At 39.6% G+C, this 22,659-nt stretch overlaps 1 protein-coding gene across 1 annotated transcript; it reads left to right on the forward strand.

Annotated features, from left to right (window-relative positions):
- The first annotated feature begins 761 nt into the window (after positions 1-761).
- LOC121627795 (complement C3-like) lies at positions 762-21,412 on the forward strand. The gene is made up of 43 exons (XM_041966861.1): positions 762-838; positions 2,640-2,835; positions 2,982-3,144; positions 3,264-3,358; positions 3,971-4,059; positions 5,326-5,408; positions 5,500-5,587; positions 6,096-6,198; positions 6,498-6,618; positions 6,857-6,972; positions 7,299-7,445; positions 7,868-7,967; positions 8,103-8,194; positions 8,317-8,508; positions 8,627-8,782; positions 8,999-9,128; positions 10,257-10,322; positions 10,766-10,963; positions 11,078-11,195; positions 11,303-11,391; positions 11,502-11,641; positions 12,503-12,715; positions 13,508-13,571; positions 13,669-13,758; positions 13,943-14,149; positions 14,420-14,495; positions 14,632-14,791; positions 14,907-15,002; positions 16,271-16,421; positions 16,911-16,996; positions 17,396-17,473; positions 17,603-17,758; positions 17,891-17,953; positions 18,388-18,469; positions 18,641-18,689; positions 18,962-19,052; positions 19,167-19,256; positions 19,348-19,450; positions 19,645-19,734; positions 19,982-20,074; positions 20,189-20,272; positions 20,891-21,035; positions 21,271-21,412. The coding sequence occupies exons 1-43, from the start codon at positions 762-764 to the stop codon at positions 21,410-21,412; spliced, it is 4,968 nt and encodes a 1,655-aa protein (XP_041822795.1).
- The last annotated feature ends 1,247 nt before the right edge of the window (positions 21,413-22,659 follow it).

The raw sequence follows: 22,659 nt of genomic DNA on the forward strand, positions 1-22,659 counted from the left end.
GATTAATAGAACTGTGGACCACAAGATCCTTGGTTTTCATCTGGCCCAAGAAATACAGACTAGTGAAATATTTCAGCATAATTGTCAAATAACTGGATTCATCTGTTAGTAAATCCAGTCATTCTCCAGAAATTCAAATGATTAAAGAGTAAATTACAGCATCTATTCACATCACTGAATCCACAGAGCCATATAATGATCTGAATACTTTATTTCTATATATTTAATATAAGGAATAGATAGGGAAAATGATCTGCTGTTGAAACTCCAAAAAGCCCCGGCAGAAACTTTACCCAGAAATTACTCAACACCCAATTGTTGCCTGTATGTTTGTGCATGTTCAGTACATTTGTTTATGTGTAAGTATACTGATTCAGCAGGCTGAGAATGTCAATTCTGAAAGTTCAAATTTCCCATACAAGGAAGAGAGAAAGAAAACAAAATCATAATAAAAAAAACATTGTAAATACAGACTTTCTGTCTTCCAGTAAATTTGCAGTAAAAGTCAGTCAAACTTGTAAACCCTCATTGATTTTTGACTGTTTATCTTTCTCCTCAGAGCAGAGATAACGAATAGTTTCTCAACTGCTGCTGGGAAATCATGTGCTTTCATCAATCATGTATTTGTGTTTACACAAACAGAAACATTTTGGGAGGAGTACGGGTCAGACAGCATGCAGGAGGAAGGAGGAGAGTGGATAAAAGGAGGGCACTGCAGAGCAACAGTCTACATTGACAGCAGATCAGGATCAGGTAGGAGGATGAGTAGGACTCTGCTGTGGCTGGCGGCCTCTCTGGCCTTCGCCTCTCTCACTTCTCTGGCTAATGGAGCTCCGTTGTAAGTAAACCAGCGTTACCTTTACACATTCTCCCTGAGTTTGGATAAATTCACAGAAAACAGAGCTAAAACTATACAGTTTGTCTGTTTGTTCAGCTTCCTGATATTCAGACTGTTATTGGTTGAACTGTAATAGGATAAGATATATATATACATTTTATACAAAAAGACTATAGAAAGTATGTTGCCAATGGAAAAGATTGAAAAAAATTGCACATGGTGGGTATGGGTAAGTATAGTGTTTGCTCTATTGCACAGTAGATAAATATATATGTTTCACGGGTGAATGAATACCAGTTTAATAATAGTAATAATATATATAATAATATAATATAATATAATGATTATGGTTTAACTCAGGCCCATTTCACCTGTCTTACATAATGAAGAGTTTTAGCCCAGTTTGCAGTTTGTGTTTCATGAGCCAATGTAATGTGGTCTTCCAAGTGATTCCAGTAAGATGGCCTAAATTTTGAGAAATGTAGAAATTTCAGCGTTTGCACGGTGACATAAACTGAACAAACAGACTTGAGAGCTATGATGAAATGTTCCATTGATCCAGTGCTGGATCTTAATCAAAATAATCACTAGATCACTCATTGCGTGTGAAGTCCATGCTGGTGCTCATGGTCCTCATCTGAGCAAATATGAGGGTTTGGCCATTTGTGTGAGTTGAAACTTTAACACACTAGTTAGTAGGGAGTGTTTCTCAACCTGGGGTTGGAACCCCCCCAAAGGGTCCCAAGATAAACCTGAGTCACAAGATGACTAAAGGAGATAAACCTTTCTGTTGCATAAATCTCTATTTTTTAGATTCTTTTTGTCAGAATCATTTTTGCTTTTTGCTTTTTTTTTAAAAAAAGCTGGAAATGTTACAGACAAATAAAAATAATTCAAATGCACAAAACTTAAAACCTGCTCCAATGAATATCAAGTTTTTAAATCTGTTAAAATGCCCATGGCACGTTTTTCAGAAACAGAGGTCAGGGTTTCATATGTCACATACCTAAGAAACTAGTCCTGTCAACTTGTGGGCTGAAGGCTTTCCATAGCATGATAATATATTAAGATAAATGCTCATATTATCTGTTGCCGTTGCATTTCCAACAGTGTAGAGAGCGATGCATAAAATACACTACCATTCTGATGCATCAACTTGTCGGCGACCCTGTCCAATTCACCCTTCTTCATTGTCTTTGGAGCCAGTTTCCTCAAGGACTATGGCTGAATTATGCCTATATTACCACTGGCCATTGTGTAGCAGATATTGGCTAGCAAAACAGAAAACTAGTAGAGGTTTGTGTGGAGATAGAGGCAGGGACTATTTGCATATTTATAGACCAACACATACGAAATTAAGGTAAAGATTTAGTTACATCTAAGCCATTTTAAGGCATGGAGGGATTTTTTTCATGAAAAAAGTTTCTAAATATGCAGTTTTGATGAAGAGAGATTAGTTTTTAAGGGTCTGATCAATGCCAGGAGAGGAGCTTTGAAGGAAACCTCGCTCTCATGCCAATACCTGGTGAGGGGTTACAAGCATGTTTTTCTTCATTTCAAGGGGTTTACATGCAGAAAAACTATGCTTATCATTTCTCTAAGAGACAAACTCTTAAAATGTTTATAAATATAAACAAACAAATACATCTTCAAATCATGCGTATACAGTCACAACCCTCCATCCTTATGTGCATATAATAAAAAAGAACATTTTTGTCAGTACATCCTAACAGCATGTGGTTCTTTCTGCACGGCAACTACAGATTATTCTCTGTCTTTCTCTCTGGATGCTGCTCTGCAGGCAGGTGTTGTCTTCCCCCAACTTGTTGCGGGTAGGAACAGCAGAAAAAATCTTTGTGGAGTGTCAAGACTACACGGGAGCGGACATTAGGGTCGAAATCAGTGTGATGAACCATCCAACCAAAACCAAAAGGCTGGCGTCCACAACTGTGACCCTCACCAATGCAAACAGCTTCCAAGAGCTTGGTCAGATAACGGTAAATAAAATACTTTTACTGTATATGTATATAATCCTGCGTGGCTTCATTTTCTATCATGACCACAAGAGATCTAGGATTTATACACATCATATCCCTCGTCCTGCTCCTCACGCACTGCTTGTGCCACTACATGCTGGTTTCAGATCCCCTCTGGTGACTTCAGTAAGGATCCCAACATGAAGCAGTATGTGTACCTGCAAGCTCACTTCCCCGACCGAGTGCTGGAGAAAGTCGTCTTAGTGTCCTTCCAGTCCGGGTACATCTTTATCCAGACTGACAAGACCATCTACACCCCCAACAGCAAAGGTGAGTTCAATGCTGCATCGGTGTTGACAAAAACACACCCACCTCTGTGAGAATGTCTCCACATGAGATATCACCGTGGTGTGGTTACCGTGAATGACCCATTTCTGTCTCTGTGTCAGTTCATTACAGGATGTTTGCGCTGACGCCTCGTATGGAGCCCATAGAGAGGGATGCTGACACCCAAACTGAAGCTTCTATTGCCATTGAGATTATGGTATTGTATTTTATCTTTGGTAAACACAGAACTGAATTGTTCCATTGACACACAACTGAATAAAGTCAGCTGCAGTTAGGAGTAGCAAGCCTTCTGACAAGAGGATAACACAAAACAACAAACAATGCTAAACAGTAGATCCTTTCCCTACAAATGACCAAAATAATAGAAACACATCTACTGAACCTTGAACTGTCATTGTTCCAGAAACACCCGTCCCACCGCTCACTGTAAAAATAAAGGCGTGATTCTCTCTAGTGCCGGCATGTCAAACTCATTCCACAAAGGGCCGTGTGGCTGCAGGTTTTTGTTCCAACCAAGGAGGAGCACACCAGGCCAACCAATCAACATCAAGGGATCACTTAGTTATCAGCTGAAGACTAAGATCAGCTGATTAATTGATTGACTCCTTGGTTGGAACAAAAACCTGCAGCCACACGGCTCTTTATGGAATGAGTTTGACATGCCTGCTCTAGTGATTGAGTTGCACATTGTACACATGCTCTCCCTTCATGGGAAGGGAGAAATTTAAGAAATAGCTGAAAAAAGTGTGAATCTAGATTTAATTAATTTGTCAACTGGCATAGCTCACTGTTGTCCAATATTGTTTAGACCCCTGATGGCATCATTTTGCCACTTGATCCAGTCACTCTGAAATCAGGGATCCACTCTGGAGATTTCCAACTTGGTGAAATTGTCAGGTGAGCATCTGATTTTATTTCAATACAGTTTTCCAGATTGTATTTCTTTATATTTTGTTGAGTGTGGTGAATTTACATTTTAACACAGATAACATATTAATTCAATTTGAAATATTAATACCTTAAATTGTTCAAAATTAATGCAAATCTATTTTAATTTTATCTTTATGTTGTGTTTTATACAACTAATTTCCATGCTAATTTAGTGTTTTGGCAAAAACTAAACAAAATTCATACAGTGTATAAAGTGGGAAGATGCTCTGAATCCTCAGCACACACATCACACAGTCACTTCTCAGTCGAGCCAGTTCAGGCCAGCTGATGGATCAATAAATATTAGTAACATTGGAAGACATGAACTGAACTGTACTCATTTCCTAATGTTATAAGCGAATGTGAATAATCTGGCTTGCTGTGTTATTGATATTAACAAGTAACCTAATATATCCTCATTTTAGTTGGTATTTTTTATTTTTAAATTATATACTTGAACGTATCAAAGCGTCAATCAAACAGTTTGGCAGTTTGAGAATTTGCTGATTCGCTGATGATTAATCAGTGTGTACTGATAGAGCGGTATCAATCTTCTTATCCAACTCTGTCAAACTTTTAAACCATTCCATTAAAGTGCAGAGAGATTCATCTGTTTAGATCTAGACATTAATGTAAATGGACAGAGGGGTATAACAAAACATTTCATCCTGTTAACTGTGAGCTACATTGATCAGCCTAAAAAGGCATTAAAAAGTACAACCATTGCATGGCGTGCAGGTCAGCCTGAAAAAAAAAACCTCAGTGTTTCTGTAGATACTGCTCTCTGTAAGGCAAGATAAACAGCAAGCACTTTGCAGCTGCTCATTTATGCATATCTATTTATGTAAGATTTGAATACTGCAAATTCATGCAGACTGCAGTCTGATTTCCTGCATTATCTTCAGTCTCTAAATGTTGTGAATATTTGAATGATTTGCTTGATTATCACCTCTGCCAAGGAGGTTATGTTTGTCGGCTGGATAATGAAGAAAACTACTGGCTTGATTTTCGTGAAACTTGGTGAAACCGAGGGCCAATGAATCTGACTAACAGGGTGGATGTACAAATTATTTTTCACTTTTGTTAACATTGCGAGATAGGGAATTTGACATAACAGTGTCAGCAGCAGTGACAGCAGTGAAAGCAGTTGTTATGAAGCACTTGGGGGCAGCGGTTCATGGGAGCACCTGTTCTACTTGCGACGTGTTCTTATGTGTGTGTCTGTGTGTGTAGTCCTGGAGTGTGGAAGGTAGTGGTGAAGTTTCACAACAACCCACAGGAGAGCTTCTCTGCAGAGTTCGAGGTCAAAGAATACGGTGAGTCCCTCATTATGTGCGCTGCTATTTAAAACTTATTTAAACCTGTTACATTCACTGGACACACAATAAAATGCTTTCAATTTTTCAGTGCTGCCCAGTTTTGAGGTGAAACTGATGCCCGTGAGCCCTTTCTTCTACGTGGACAGCCAAGAGCTCACCGTCAACATCAAAGCTACGTATGTGACGGTTTTTGTTTGGTGGCTCATATATGGAGGCTGAGAACGGCCGTGCTTGCAATTATTTTTTTCACGCCCTTATCTCCAGTTGACAAGTTATTATTTTATGTCATTTATTTTATGAGCTTTGTTATCTCGAGAAGAGGAGATAATCAACCCGTTATCACAAGAAATCAACAGGAAAACATTCTCGCAAAAAATGGCAAAAGTTGAGAAAAAGTTCATACTGCTTGCTTTGAAACTCCCAAACCACAACAAAATAAGCTTCGTCACCTCAAGGTTATTAAATCATGATCCTGAGGTAATGGCATTTAACGAAAAAATGGCAAGCAGGGCCGTTCTCGGCTTCCTTACTGAAGACACCGGGTGTTATCAGAAGTGTGTTGGCCAGAAGTTTCTTGGCTTTTGAAGTCTGTCAGTCACTTGTTAAAATTTTGACCCGCCTATTTTTAATTGTCCAGGTTTACTTCATTGTGGGCTTAAATATGTCCTTCTCCTGTGGTTGTAGGTATCTATTTGGTGAAGAGGTGGAAGGGATGGCCTATGTAGTATTTGGGGTTATACTAGATGGTCAGAAAAAGGGATTTCCAGGTTCTCTTCAGAGAGTCCAGGTGAGTTCATACCTGCACTTTTGCTTACCTCAGTTTGCCAGTTGACTGGTCAGTCTGTCTTATACAGCATGTTCGTCAGCAGTGCTACCAAATCTGCAAGACTCAAGAAAAATGTCGAGAATTTGTGGAATTCAGATGTCTGCAATCATATCACTTAAACTCTTATCTACAGACATACTCCGTTTTTAGGAGGTTCGGGATAAAACCAGATTGACATAACAATTTACACGTTAAGTAAAGTACCTCCAACTGCTCACTGACTGCATTTTAAGGTGCGTTTTTGTATTATGTCACATTAGGTTAAGGAAGGAGTTGGAGCAGCCACACTGAAGAGAGAGCACATCACAGCCACCTTCCCAAACATCCTCAAGCTGGTGAAGAATCCCATATTTGTATCTGTCAGTGTGCTGACGGAAAGCGGTAAGAAAGAGGGACTGTGCGTTTGTGCCTGTTCAGTACGTTTGATTACGTGAGATTCAGAGTAATTCAGCAGCACAAATCCTCAAAGGAACTATCAGTATTATTACTGCCCCAAAACTGAACAAAAACAGGGGGGAAAGTAAGCAATGAAGGTATCAGGATATGTTTGTATCAGTTAAGAAGAAAGTGAACACCCAAGTTAGTGGGAACGTGTTTGTGTTTCTGCATCAACTCACAGGTAGTGAAATGGTGGAGGCAGAGTTGAGAAGCATCCAGATTGTCACGTCACCGTACACCATCCACTTCAAGAGAACACCAAAATATTACAAACCAGGAATGTCCTTCGATGTTGCGGTAAAATATGGATACATTTCTATTTTAGTAAAAGATGCTTTACAGAAAACATTTCACCACCAAAATACAGGCACACTTTAATGCTCCTTTAATAACTAACTGAGTTGTGATGTTTTGATGGATTTTCATTGTGATGCAAATTCCAGAAACAAAAAGAGAAAATTCACCCATATATAATTTGGGCCACAACACTATCTAAGTCAGAATACTTAGTGCACAACTAGTGCAGTTTACAGCATTAGCATTAGTTTGACTTTAGTGAAATGCATTTTAATGAAACACTTGACAGTCTCTGATGGTTCACCCATTTGTGCCGGTGGTGGCAGGTTGAAGTTGTGAATCCTGATGACACTCCTGCACAAGGCGTTGCAGTGGTGGTCGAGCCAGGCCATGTGATGGGCTTCACCGCAGCCAATGGCATGGCAAGGCTTACCATCAATACAGAAGCAAGGACAGACAGACTGCAAATCACAGTAAGTCTCTGAGTTCTTGTGCTATTTTTGCATTACAGCGTGTCTAGAAAAGCAAGCTTAAATCTACATTGATCATCATTTTGGATATTCAACTGTTGAAATCAAGCAGAGGCGTCACCCAATTCTGCAGCCCTGTGTAGACTTTTAGCTTCCTTAGCTCATTGTGTCACTATGTCTGCTGGATATGAAAGCAGACGTTTGTTGCTAACATGTTAGCCATTCAAAGGATCGGGTTAACTAGTTCCTACATTAAGTGACGACAGTTAGGTGGTCAATATCAGATACCTGGTCGGAAGTGAAATGATATGATCATCCCTGCATTATATAAATGAAAACACAGGTCTGAGTAGGATCAGACAAGATAGACTTTTTTTGTATGTAACTGTTTGCATGTGCTTGCCTGTGTGTGTCTTGAATTGCAGGCAAAGACAGATGATCCTCAAATTACACGTGAAAGACAAGCATCAGCCACAATGGTAGCTCTCCCGTATGTCACCAAAAACAACAACTACATCCACATAGGTGAGGAACATCCTGAAATAACATCAAGTGGTAAAAAATGTGGTGATGGTGGTCACAGTGGCAATGTATGTGCGTGGAGTAGTGGAGTAGATCTTTTCTCTGTCTAGCACTCATTGCAACCTGTCATTTTTGTAGGTGTGGATACAGCTGAGCTCCAGTTAGGAGACAATCTGAAAATCAACCTTAACCTCAGGCGGCAAAATCCAGACAATGACATCACATATCTGGTGAGAGGTGTTTTACACCTTTTGCATGTGCACACATATATAACTTGTTGCATCCCATGACCTTTGTGGTACATATACACTGATGTCTGATAAGTGCTGATGTGTAAATCTGTGTCCCCCAGGTCCTGAGCAGAGGTCACCTGGTGAAAAGTGGCCGTTACAAGACAAAAGGCCAAGTACTGATTTCCTTGATACTTCCTATTACCAAAGAAATGCTGCCATCATTCCGCATCATAGCCTACTACCATACAAATGACAATGAAGTGGTGTCAGACTCTGTTTGGGTGGATGTCAAGGACTCCTGCATGGGCTCGGTGAGACACACAACACTCATATAGAGTTTAAGTGGGGAAAAAATACATTTTTATATATTAAACTGCTTTCACAAATCCAAAACCGAATGCTTCTCATTGACCTCCCTTGCACATGTAGCTGAGGCTGGAATCAACGAGACCCGCTCCCTCGTACGAGCCTCGCAGGATGTTTGGCCTGAAGGTCACTGGAGATCCAGAGGCCACAGTGGGACTGGTGGCAGTTGACAAAGGTGTCTATGTCCTGAACAACAAGCACCGTCTCTCCCAGAAAAAGGCAATTTCTTTACTTCATACTAATCTTTATTTGATTTTCTTGTTTGTTGGCCTGTTGCTTCGAATACATAATATTCAGTATAAAAATGTCCTCCAGTAAACACATTGCATGAGCAAATATTTCTAACGCCGTATCATAATGTCATGTGAGTTTACTTGTTTAACTTATATCCTTGTTTGTTTGTATTTTTGTGTGTGTGACTTCTGTTTTGCTCAGGTGTGGGACATTGTAGAGAAGTACGACACAGGCTGCACACCAGGTGGAGGGAAGAATGGTATGGGTGTGTTTTACGATGCTGGGCTGTTGTTCGAGTCCAGCACGGCTTCTGGGACTCCCTACAGACAAGGTGATGCTACTTAACTCTCCCCTCCCATGAGCATACCCCTCTTTAGGCTTCGATATTGTACTAGTGAAAGATTACTAGTTAGAGAAGTAGGTGTAGAGGTTTGGGGTTTTCTTATTCATTAACATCTTTCAAGTGCATTTATAGGTATAACGTGCGTATCTTACATGTCTGATTTTAATGACTTGTTTATATTTATTTATGTTTATTGTTGCCATACAATTGGAAGTCTGCACAGGGTGTTTTATTTTGAAAATTTTAACGGACTCTCTATACCGTTCCTGTGTCTGACTTCCTGCCAAGTCACTGCCAGAATGCAGTGCCCAGTGGAATTTAGGATCTTTTGCCATGCAGATAGTGTTTTCCAAACTTGTTATTGTTCAGTTTTTCAGAGTAAATATTCCATGTTGTGAGCATCCCAGACAAAGTGAGCCTGTTCTCACCAGAAAACTGACTGTATTGGTCAGACTTTGCAAATAAGTAGGTCGTGCCAGCTCATATTTAAGTTTATTGTTTGGCAGTGACCTCTAGTGGCCGTAGTATTTGACAGGACCAAAGGAAGAAGTCAGGTGATGTAGTATAAAGAGCAAGAAAGTCCACATATGACAGAAGGTGGGGTGGATGGATGAGTGAAACAAATATTAATAATATAATTACACCCAGGACACAGCTGTTTGTGTCCCATACGAAACCGAGCATTGGCCCATTTTAAGTTACGAACTTAAGTTACACCATATATGTAACAGTAACAACCTTCATTTTACTGGACTGTCGCTTGTACAGCTTGTATGAGGATGTGTTGAACAAACTTTTTTGGGGGGGGTCTCAGCAACAGGTTTCTTAGACTTCTGCACATAGAATATTGAGCCAAATACCTACAGCAGAAAGTGACGTAACATGTTTTTGGTTGAATTGGTGTTAAAAGTTAGCTTTAGAATTTTATTAATAAAGCATTAATACAATGTCTTAAAATTTCAACAGGAGGTGTGCAATTGTAGACTTCTTTTCCTCACACCCACACCCTGTCCATGTGTCCAATCAAATAAATTTGATTTGTAGAGTCTCACATCAATTATATGATGCACAACTCAAGTCTTGGTCCAACCTTTTTGGATTCTGTTGCATTTCCAGAATCGAAATGTCCGGCCCCCAGCAGGAGGAAACGAACCACTATAATGGACGTCTCAACCAGCTTAGGTAAGAACCACAGCTCTAAACTACCCAAATATTATATATTTAGTCATCTTTTGCCACACATGCTCTCTAAAATGTTTGTAGTTGGTGTGTCGCTGACTTTCACAATAGTCGTCTTTGCCATGCTATGTATTAGCGGGAAAATAAAAGTGACCTGAAAGTTTAGTTTATTTACTTAACGTGGTATTCTCTTATGTCCTGCGGCTACTTTTTATTCTGGCGAGAGGGATTCTTTCTTTCTGGCCTTCATCAGGTTTAATTGTTTTCTTTCCTTCCTTTCCCATTTAGGGTCTTAGGATAGAGGACATGTAAATAAAATGTACTTGACTTATGTTGAATTTTCCTTATTTTAATAAGGTTAATTTACATCTTTCCATTTCACCCTTCCTTGTGTACTCCATACCTTCTCATTTCTGTTTCTCCTCCACAACCACCTTCCTTTTCAGTCAGTCAATATAAAGAACAACTGCAACGTGAGTGTTGTTTGGATGGCATGAAGGACACTACTTTGACATACAACTGTGAGAGGCGCAGTGAGTACATCGTGGACGGCGCAGCCTGTGTCAAGGCCTTCCTGCACTGCTGCAAGGAGATGGAACGCCAGCGAGCTGACAGGAGGGAAGATAGTCTCCAACTGGCTCGCAGTAAGAGATGAGGAGAAGGGATGGAGGGCCCTGAGCCCTGAGAGTCATACTGGTAGTTAGAAAACAATCATTGCCACCCAGTGAAAAATAACAACCTTTTTAATGACACTTCAGGTGAGGAGGACGAAAGTTACATGGACACCAATGAAATTGTTTCTCGCACCAAGTTTCCTGAAAGTTGGCTGTGGTCAGATATCAAACTGCCTAGTTGCCCTCGACAAACACCGAACTGGTGAGTCAATAGAAAGCTAGACACACAATAATACACTTCATTAATGACACCACCAAGATTTAAAGCTGCCTGTTACCTCTCAAATAAAAAAACACTCTTTGTTTCAGTGACTCCACATATTTTGTGAAAAATGTTCCTTTGCAAGACTCCATCACGACCTGGCAGTTCACTGGCATTAGTCTGTCAAGAACTCACGGTGAGCGGCGTTAGTTCTACCCCTCTAACATTAAAACCTCCACCATCCCTCAAACTTACTTTTCCTTCCTCTGTTTCATCACTTGTTTTTGTATCCCTGTCATCTTTAAGGAATCTGTGTTGGCGATCCGCTCGAGGTGATTGTCCGCAAGGAATTCTTCATTGACCTCAGGCTGCCCTACTCTGCTGTCCGAGGAGAGCAGATAGAAGTTAAGGCAATTCTCCACAACTACAGCCCTGATCTGATCACCGTAAGTCTGTGTCACTCTGGTCTTTCAGGCCAGATCCAACAGCTATATATCCATCAATGTAATTTTAAGCACATTTTGAAGTATTGCTTTGGAAAAGTTTGATGGAAATGTCAAGATTTGGAAAAAGTGCCAGAATTTTTGCAAAACAGCTTATACGCCCACTTGAGGTGTTTTGAAGAAGATTCAATGTGCTTAATGGGAGATGAAAGCACATTTTCCAATAAGCTCCTACTTAGTGAGGATTTAGGTCACAAGACGATGATGTAGAAGCTGTTTCCACAGATTGAAACGTCTCCTCATCGCTCCACACAGACTTGATGTAACCTTCCTCACACAAATGTGTGAAACAAAGAGCAATGTCATATTTGCTTTGTGTTTTCACCATTGTTTTCTCACAGTTTGAGGTTCGACTGATGCCCGTTTAAGTGCATCATCTTGTTGCACCCTCTTCGTGTGCAATGGTATAACGGTTCTCCGACTGGAGAATTGCTGCCACCTAGTGCTTATCTCAGTGAATCAACTTGTAATAGTTGCGTAAGAGTGGTGGATGGAAAGCATTCGTTTGCTTTTTTTTTTATGCTGGTTTTCTCAAAATTTGGTTAAAATTTGCAATACATCTGAAGCAAAAACGAGAATGAATGAAATCCTTTCTCCAGTCTTTGATAAGTGTGCCTTTCCATTCAAATTGATCCTATAGGAAACAATCTAAAGCGTTAGATTTCTTGGATTTAGGGATGAGTCATTATTGGTGACCTAAAGTAAAACTGATCCTTATTATTCACCCTATGGGGGGTTGTCATTTTTAACCAGCTACACATACCACAGTCTCTTTCTCTGTTTTTTCTCATTTTGTTTTCAAAGGTGCGAGTAGATCTGATTGAGGAGAAGCATGTGTGCAGTGCAGCATCGAAACATGGAAGGTACCGTCAGGAAGTCAAAGTTGGGCCCCAAACTACACGATCTGTACCCTTCATCATTATCCCTATGAAGGATGGGAACCATGACATTGAGGTCAAAGCAGCTGTTAAAGACTCATCACTCAATGATGGAATCATGAAGAGGCTGCGGGTGGTGGTAAGAGAAACATATCCCATTTAGTGGGTTTAGGACTCTTTTATACCATATTAAGACATATATAAATTAATTTACTTATTGCAGTAAAATGGTCTCACCACATTTTATACTTTGTGCTTCCACTGTGTTCTATAGTTTTTGTTATATATATATATATATATATATATATATATATATATATATATATATATATATATATATATATATATATATATATAAATATAAGAACAAATAAGTCAAAAAAATAACTACATTTTATGGTGAATTGAGGAGTCTTACAGCCGGAAGAAAAAACTGCTCTGTAGATACAGACGTATCCACTGCAGCACACAAAAAAGGCAGCAAAAACACTTGTTATAACACAGATGTGGCCAACATCTTAACATCAAAAACTGCATCTGGGAAACATTCACTTTGATAGTGTTTGAGCACCAAACATCATTGATGTAAACTCAGAGTGCGCCTCCCCTTGTTTGTTCTGGAGTCTTGTGTTCTGTCGACACAGAATATGTCTGCCCGTCGAGTACAATAGCTTGATCCGGGATGTTGTGACGGAGCCAGGTTTCTGTAAAGATGTGGCCACAACTGTCTCAAATTTCCCATTGCTGATTTTTTAAACATCTCAGTTTGAGGGAGCTACTGACCGCTGCATCTGCATGTGCCGCCGTCACAATGCTAACTTTGTGACTCCAAGCAAGACATATTGTATTGTTGTTGTTCCACATCAGCATATAAAGATTATTCAAAGACAGTTGTGATTTCTAATGTTTGTCCTCACTGTTGTTTTTCCAGCCTGAGGGTGTGCTGGTTAAATCACCTCAGATTGTGATTATAGACCCAACTACCAAAGGAAAAGGTGAGTTTACCTATTAAATAGCCACATTATATAGTAATTTAATAAATTATGTACAGTATTTATCACTTGCTAACTAATTAACTGTTTCTCCCTTTAGGTGGTAGACAAGAAGAAATTCTCAACAGTAGAATACCAGAGAAAGATTTGGCTCCAAACACACCTACTATCACACAGATCTCTGTGACAGGTGAGATGTTATAATGTTATGTTTGGCTATGTTATGCAAAACATGGCCTGAACAATGGACTGTGCATTGGTTTAAATGTGTTATTGTTCTTATCGCTGGTTGTGGGGACCTTTGCAAGTTTGTGTAGTTGTTTTTTCCTATTTGCTTATAATGTTTTGGTTTTCCTGTTTGTGTGTGCATGCAGGCAGAGAACAAGTTGCTGCACTGGTGGAGAACGCCATTAGTGGGAACTCAATGGGTACTCTGATCCGACAGCCCGGAGGCTGTGGGGAGCAGAACATGATAAGCATGACCCTGCCTGTCATAGCAGCCATATATTTGGACAAAACCAACCAGTGGGAAGCTGTGGGCTTTGAGAAGCGTAATGAAGCCCTCCAACACATCAAGACCGGTGGGCTCACACAGTATTTGTTGGCACAGATAGCAAAAATATTATTGATGGCCCTCTGTATGGCACTGTAAGCTTCTGAATTGGCAGAATTAAGATGAAAAAAAGTTTTTTCACCAGGATTGTCTTATACAAACCAAAAACAGTGCTTTCAGAATAATTTAAAGGATACTATAATTACAGAAAATAATGCAACAGGATTCATCAAACAGGATCCAAAGATTCAGGGAGTTGAATAGCTGTCAGTAAAAACGTCTGTTTTTTTGTGTCCAGGCTATCAGAACGAGCTTGCCTATCGTAATAGTAATGGGGCATTTGCTACGTGGGCAGGTCACCAAAGTAGCACCTGGTGAGGCACCCAAACATCCATGAACTCATACATTTATAAATGTTTGCACATCCTCCTCTGACTTCACGTCTATGGGTGTACTTCATGTGCGAATAAATTGAATTATACTATTACACCTTCTCCTCTCCTCTCTAAGGCTGACAGCTTATGTTGTCAAGGTGTTCGCCATGGCCAACAATCTGGTGGCAGTGCCAAACAACGTAATCTGTGACGCTGTCAAGTTTCTGATTCTCAACGCACAGCAGCCTGACGGCCTGTTTAGAGAGCTTGGAACAGTGGTCCACGGAGAGATGATCGTAAGTGCACTGATTTCATTGACAGAATTCCTTAAACTAAATGTAAAGAAATCATGTCATTGACTAACATCTCATGTGAATACAAACATGTCTGTGTGTGTGCATGCATGTGCAGGGTGACGTGCGAGGCGCAGATTCAGATGCCTCCATGACGGCCTTCTGCCTCATTGCTATGCAAGAGTCACGCACATCATGTGCTGCCTCTGTTAATGTGAGTACCTCCATACATGTTTTTCTCTTCTCTACCCCTTTTATTTCTTCAGTTACTGGCTCTACAGCGATGAGCAAAACAAAGCTTTCTAAAGCTCTGAACCAGTGAAGCAACTGACCATTTGCTAAGCCTGCCCCGCCTCGTTACTGTTGCTACTCCCATCAAGCTGTCTTTAACTCACACGGCACATTATACAGTTCACAATGGTAATGGGGGCAGGTTTAACACTCTAAATGCTTAATGATTTTTGAGACAGTGGGTTCTTCATTCGAGGCAGGCAAAAGCAGCCTTAATTTTTAGCCAAGAGTTGCTGCCAGTGTTTGTCATCTGCTGCTAGATACCTAATTCAGCAAACGCTAGCTGCAAGATAGTGGTTAGTCCCTGTCTTAAGAGTACAAGAAGGAAACATTTTTGCATCAGACTGATTTCATAACATAACATGGCTGCTTACATTTGTTCAGATTTTTGGACAGCGTGTTTCCATTTTTTACCAACTGCTGAAATCAACACCGTAATGCGATCTTGGATAATGTTTGCTGGGGTTCTCCACATACAACAAACAGCAGGATGGAGTTGCCGAAAGTTGCCTCCAATATCATGCAATAACTGCCACGCTGTTTGGAAACACTACACAGTGAATGTGCTAGTCATGAGGTGCATGTTAGGCTTTTTTAAACATGAAGCCCCTCAAACACTTGACTACTACTGTAGACAATAAGCCTCTTAAATGGACATGCTAACAATGGAAACTTATAAAAGAATAGATAAACACACAGTTTAATCAGTTCCTTACACTTTTGTGTGCTTTTCAGTTTTGGAAAGGTTAAGAAAAACTTACTAACTGCTCACTGCAATCCAGCTATGATTCTACCTACCTACCTATCTGTCCAGGGGAGGGGTTTAGTGAATAGTCACTTGTGCTGAAATTATTGTAGGATTTGACAAATTCCAGTTGCGACATTTGCTGGAAAACTCTTGGTATTACATTTGTATGGGATCATTAAATTCAAGACTGTGATGGTATTTTGTAAAAAGGGACCACTTCTCTGCTTCAGATACCTCTCTGACACATATGTGACGTAATGAGACCTCTTTGTGGTGGTCAAATTCTATGAATTCCTCAACAGAAGCGGATATTCGAAACAGACAGATTACAGTTATCAGACCCATTTGACAGCCTTTTATGTTTACAATGTAAATCCAGCTATCGACTGCATTTGTTCTCTGCTTATTCTCCTTTCGCCCTCCTTTCTTTTCTTTTTGTCCAGAGTCTTCCAGGCAGTATAGACAAAGCAGTGGCCTACCTGGAGAGGCGTCTGCCCGCCCTCACCAACCCATACGCTGTTGCAATGACATCATACGCCCTGGCCAATGAAAACAAACTGAACCGGGATATCCTCTACAAATTTATTTCCCCAGGTATCGTCATACAGCAATATTCTTCAACTAATATTCAGAAACACAGTCTGTCGGTGTATAGATTAAAAAAACGTTGCACATCCATGAATAATCACTCTCATGGATTTATTAGAGCCAACCGAAGCCCTTATGGGATTTTCACTAAGTGAAAATGACAGAAATAACAATACCAAAGATATGTAGTGAGTATTTATTTTTAAAACCCGTCATTAGATTTTTTAATCTCAAATAAATCTGGATTGGCCTTGAAATCCTTTATTTGTTGGGTTCTCACGTGTGAATATCCACTCTTTGTGACCAAATGACCTTACAAGGATAGAACGATAATCTAAAATTCTCAGAAGTGAGCACTTTTTACTTACTTCCTTTTTCATTTTATTTTTAGAAGAGTGAATCTTTTAAGATCAGTAATTGAGGAATAAGACATGAATGAAGCTTGTTCCAGGTGCAACATAGTAACAAAAAGGTATTTGTGTGTGTCTTCCTTAGCGTTGTCCCACTGGCCAGTACCTAAGGGACATATTTACACCCTGGAGGCCACAGCGTATGCTCTTCTTGCTCTGGTCAAGGCTGGGGTGAGCATGTCCGACTTGTAGTTCATGCTACAGAAAACATACAACAGAGTCATCATCCATGCTGCCTCACTAAAAAGGGTCGAGGCTTTGGAAAGTAAAGTCAGTAAAATGTGTCTCTGTAATGTCCCTGCTTCCAAAGGTGAAGATTTATACTTTTAAATGACCATATATTTCATTATGAACCTTTGATATCTGAAGCCTTTGGTTACAGGAGTTGCAATGATTTAGACTTAAAATGTGAGTTATAAAAACAAGGGAGAGATTTGAACATCCTGCACTCAATAATCACACAATAATAACACAAATTTGACAAAAACAGAAAGCCGATTCAGAAGCTCTATGGTAGGCTTGTCAGGTTGTATTACTGTAAAATGACTTCTCTCTGTTTTGTTAATAAAGGCATTTGAAGATGCCAGACCTGTTGTCAGATGGTTCAATGGACAGCAGAAGGTGGGCGGAGGCTATGGATCAACTCAGGTAACACCAACTCCTCTAGACTGTGCCTGTACCTGTTTTTAGAGCAGTAGCAGATTTTTTTTTCGTTCATCTGGGCTTATAACCTATTTTTTAAAGTCTTGTTTTCTTCTTCTTCGATTTTCCCTCCAGGCTACCATAATGGTGTACCAGGCTGTAGCTGAGTACTGGGCCAGTGCTAAAGAACCAGAGTATGATTTGAATGTGGACATAATGTTGCCAGGCAGGGCAAAGCCTGACAAGTACAACTTCAACAAGCAGAACCACTACGCCACAAGAACATCTAAAGTGAGAACACACACACACACACACACACACACACACACACACACACACACACACACACACACACACACACATAGAGTGTGTCATCATTGCCATCATTCCTCTTTCTCTTTGTGTCTCTCTTCTCTCCTACAGATCAATGATATAAACCAGGATGTGACAGTGACTGCCACAGGCACAGGAGAAGCAACAGTGAAAGTAAGTTGTTTTTTTTACTTCTGAGTTTATCATCTTTATTGATGGGTCTTTTTGAAATCTCAGATAGAGCTAAAAGCATTGGACAGTATTATTAAAGGTTTCATATTACGGTCATTTTCAGGTCCATACTTTACGTAGGTGTCTACAAGAAACATGTTTGCATGTTTTAAGTTCCAAAAAACACATTATTCTTCTGATACTGTCTGTTGCTGCAACACCTGTATTCATCCCCAGTATGTTTTTTTTGATTGGTCAGCTCTCACAGACCGGAGCAGGCACCGACCATCATGCTTCACAGTGTTTACATATCAGCTAACCTGCTTTATAATTAAACAGTATATGGAAGTCTGCCTTTCTACAATGTGGGACCTTGAAAACACCTTTAGATGTCTATTAGCTTGTCACATTAAGATACACTTGTACCTGTGTGACAGATGGTGTCGCTGTATTACGCTCTGCCTAAAGAAAAAGAAAGCGACTGTCAGAAGTTTAACTTGTCAGTGCAGCTCCTCCCAGGTAATGTGTCTTCATCTGTCATCATTTTATCTGTTTGTCTGATTGTTTTGGTCTATTTTTTTTTCTTATTTGCACATCACTTTTTCCTGTCTATCCATCTTCCTGCCAAGTATTTTTGTTTTATGAGGAAACAAATGAGCTTGATGCTCACCAAATGTTTTGCTCCTGCAGAGAAAATGGATGAAGATGAGAAGATATACAAGCTGAGAATAGAGGTTTTGTAAGTACATTGAAGAAATCATACCGACGAGTGTTGAGAATGTTTTCTAACGAGCTATGGCCCTTACATTACTTAATTTCTTCCCCTTTCCATTTTTTTTCTTGTTATTTTTAATTGCCACGCCTTGTTATCTGCCCCCATTTCACACTTCTGCTGCATCAGAAAAATTTGATGCTGTAAACTTTTTCTTCATCATCCTCTTTGAATTTTCACACCTACTTGAGCTGCTCATCATTTATTTATTCTAATGATCTTGTCCACTTGCTGTCCAGGTACAAGGACCCGGAGCGTGATGCAACCATGTCAATCTTGGATATTGGCTTGTTAACTGGCTTCATCCCTGACACAAATGACCTGAACTTGGTAAGATCTTCTACAGATACATACGTACAGTTCAAAAGTCAGTGCTCATGGTTAGCAGAAACGGGATGCGATTCGGTTGGGTTGTCTGATAAGTGTGTTCATGTGTGTCTGTAGTTGTCCAAAGGACGTGCCCGCACTATTGCAAAATATGAGATGAACACAGCCCTGTCAGAAAAAGGCTCACTCATCATCTACCTGGATAAGGTTAGATGTCACTCTTACTTCTTTTGCCCTTTTATCTCTGCTTTGTTCTTTCTTTATCGTCGTCTCACCTTTGCTTTCCATCTCCCTGCAGGTTTCTCACAGGCGACCAGAAGAGATCACGTTCAGGATCCGTCAGCAGCTGAAAGTGGGCGTCTTACAACCAGCTGCTGTGTCTGTCTATGAATACTATGAACGTGAGTGTCAGGCACTTAGAAACATATGCCGTCTCCATGAGTTTCAATATGTTTTCCTTTGCTGCCATTAGATTACAGAGTAGATAACACAGTGGATAAGTAGGCATCATAACATTTGTTTAATGGACATTTTCTGATATTCTGCAGTCAACAAAAAAAATTCCTTTTTCAAATATCTTTCTTTCCCATTGCAGAAACACATTGTGTGAAATTCTACCACCCAGAGAGGAGAGCTGGACAGCTAATGCGGCTCTGCAGAAATGATGAATGCACATGTGCTGAAGGTAAACAGGATGATATGTAACTGATGACCTGTACTAACTGCTGCAACTTAAGATTGCTAGATCTGAAATTCTTAAATGAAGACGTAAACACATTACTAACTTCAGAGTGCTTCAGTTGGGAGCCGATGACACCAGCCCCTGTAGTGGATAATGTCTCAAAAGGCCTGCTCATAAAATCCACATGTGCATCCACATTTAATCACGTCATCAGTTGTATATTTACTTGGAGCCTGTTGCATACTTACAGAGAACTGCAGTATGCAGAAGAAGGGCGATATCAGCAATGACCAGCGCACAGCTAAGGCTTGTGAGACTACTACAACGAGCAAAATAGATTTTGGTAAGTTAGTGTGAATGAACTGCATTTATATACTACATTATTATTATCATTATTGAGAGAATAATTAAGCAAGGGAGCAATTGAGCTAACAATCTACAACTTGTCTGTCTCCAGTGTACAAAGTGAGACTGGAAGAATTTACAGACGGTCTGTCCACTGACATTTACACAGTACGAATACAGGAAGTCATCAAAGAAGGTGGGTATTATCCTCGACTGGCTTAATTGTCTTATCCCCTGATGTTTTCTCTAAAGTGTTTCTGAGGTTCGGTGACATAACTTTTTTTTGTCTCTTTCTGAAATTTTATGGCCATTTTGTGTCGCAATGGTGTTCAAGTCAGACAGAAATATTCTTGAAAATGAAAAGTTTAGCATTTTCAGAAACATACTTATCCACTTTCTTGCAGGGAATTAGATGAGAAGATACCACGCACATACTTGTACACTTACTATTAAACTACCACTTGCAGCCTTAGCCTGCATTGCCAGGCAATCAGTGGATGCTCAAGCTCAAGAAATAGTCCAGTAATTTCCTGTAAAATGGCAAATTATCGTTTTTACACTTATACTTTTTACACATTCTTTTTGTATGAATTAAACAAATTAGATTACAGGTGCTGCTAAGTGGATTTTGGTACCTTTGGACAGAGCAAGGATAACCGTTTCCAGTCTTTATGCAGTCACTAAATGTTGAACTATTCCTTTAAGCATGATTCCACTGAGAATATGTAAAAATACAACGGTAATGTACTTCACCTTTAGCCATGCATTTCATCCCTAAGTCCCTTGTCTCTCTTCTCCTAAATTTTCATTCCAGGAAGTTATGATGTGGGTCCTCAGGGTAAACTGCGCACATTCCTCAGTTATCCACACTGCAGGGAGTCTTTAGATCTGAAAACAGGCAAAACCTACCTGATCATGGGCACATCCAAAGACATTCACAAAGATGAGCAAAATGAACTGTAAGTTTGTTCTTTGTGTTATGTAAGTTTAAAACATTTTAACTCTTTCACTGCTTTCAAAATCAAATTCACCTTAAAGTGATTAAATGTAGTGTGCTCTTAAATGTGTTTGGGTTTTTTTGCGGCAAGGAGAGAGTTGTGTCTTTGTTGTCTGTTTTTCATGTTATAAATCCAGCATGTTACAGATTGCTGGCCATATGAAGACCCAATGTATTTTCCATTTTGCTCTTTGCAGGCATCAGTATGTACTTGGTGAGAGAACCTGGATCGAGTACTGGCCCACAGATGCAGAGTGTCAGATTGATGAATACAGACCTACCTGTTTGGGCATGGAGGAGCTGGTGCAGCAGTATGCACTCTTCGGATGTCAGCAGTAGTGAAACTCAACTTTTCAAATTGTTTTTATTTTGCATTGTTCTTATCATGTAAAACTTTCACTACTATGAGATATAAGGGCTGCTAAAACGACAATGTTACACTGCATTGATTAAAATGGTTTAAATCTCATTGTCTTTGTCTTATATGTAAATTAACTTTTGGTTCATGTAAGAAATTACACAAATAGTGATTACTGTCATGTCAGTGACTGCACAATAAGCTTTGATAAATTCAACTAGTAGTAGAATTTAATAAAGGTTGATAATGTTGAGGTCAGTGGATTGATACAAATGAAGTTCGGTAAGATAAGATAGATTAATTCCCAGAAGTGGAAATTGAGGTATTACAAGCAGCAGGTAATGGCAGTTGGAAAGAAATAGCAACAGAAACAGAGAAACACAAAATACAAAATAAAAACTGTGTGTGTATGTGGGCTATATTAGAGAAGAAATTATATATTGTTGCAAAGAACTATAAGAAAGTTACCATAAAAATATACTGCCAAAAATTCTGTAGAATTTCACAGACTTTACACAAATTGCATATGTGCTATTGCACAGAAATAAATATGTATTATCAAAGTAGAATACTATTATGTACTGATATGTAGAGTACTCATTGAAAGTGGAAAAAAATATGGAATATGGAAAACCAGTGCTAAATCTAACAACGCTGAAGCTGAACACTCTGACAGCTGTTGGGACAAAGGACCTGTGGTATTGTTCTTCTTGCAAGTAGTAGTAGTGTAAAATTAAACATTTAAAATCCTCTGTGATTCAGCAACTGAATCAGAAAATTTACTAATTTATCCATACTTCTGAGCATAGGCACGGGAAGGCTGCGAAGGCTGTAAGCTACTTAGCCATACTCCAAGTTCAATAATCGTCGTGTTCAGAATTTTATTGGCTGTTCATAGCACCAGTCATTTGCATAATCAGTTGTGACCGGCTCGATGTTCACATGGAAGAAGAGAGGGTAGCTCCTCAGTTCAATTCAGACTGTTATTGGCATCTCAGAAGATAAGCATAGTGCCTGATAATTTGAAAGGAGGAAACATCTTTCTGCGGATCATGTTTTGGACTAAATACTTTTACTACAGTGGATCATCTGGACCTTTGTCGATGTTACCAGACCGTTTTTGTTGGAGTATTTTTGATTTGAGATGTAATTGGTGAGTTGCCTCAATGTTGCATCAATTTGATGAAATTTTTTATTGTGCCTTCTGTTTTAATTGAATCTTGAAATG

Source organism: Chelmon rostratus, chromosome 3, assembly GCF_017976325.1.
Source record: "Chelmon rostratus isolate fCheRos1 chromosome 3, fCheRos1.pri, whole genome shotgun sequence".
In the NCBI taxonomy this organism is placed as follows: Eukaryota; Metazoa; Chordata; class Actinopteri; order Chaetodontiformes; family Chaetodontidae; genus Chelmon; species Chelmon rostratus.

Bases quoted from the DNA above. Each gene is read 5' to 3' on its own strand.
- LOC121627795 (XM_041966861.1), top strand. From the start codon at position 762: ATGAGTAGGACTCTGCTGTGGCTGGCGGCCTCTCTGGCCTTCGCCTCT. The intron at 8,509-8,626 runs GTGAGACACACA...TTGCACATGTAG, and splicing joins AGGACTCCTGCATGGGCTCG to CTGAGGCTGGAATCAACGAG. The intron at 20,075-20,188 runs GTAAGTTAGTGT...GTCTGTCTCCAG, and splicing joins AACGAGCAAAATAGATTTTG to TGTACAAAGTGAGACTGGAA.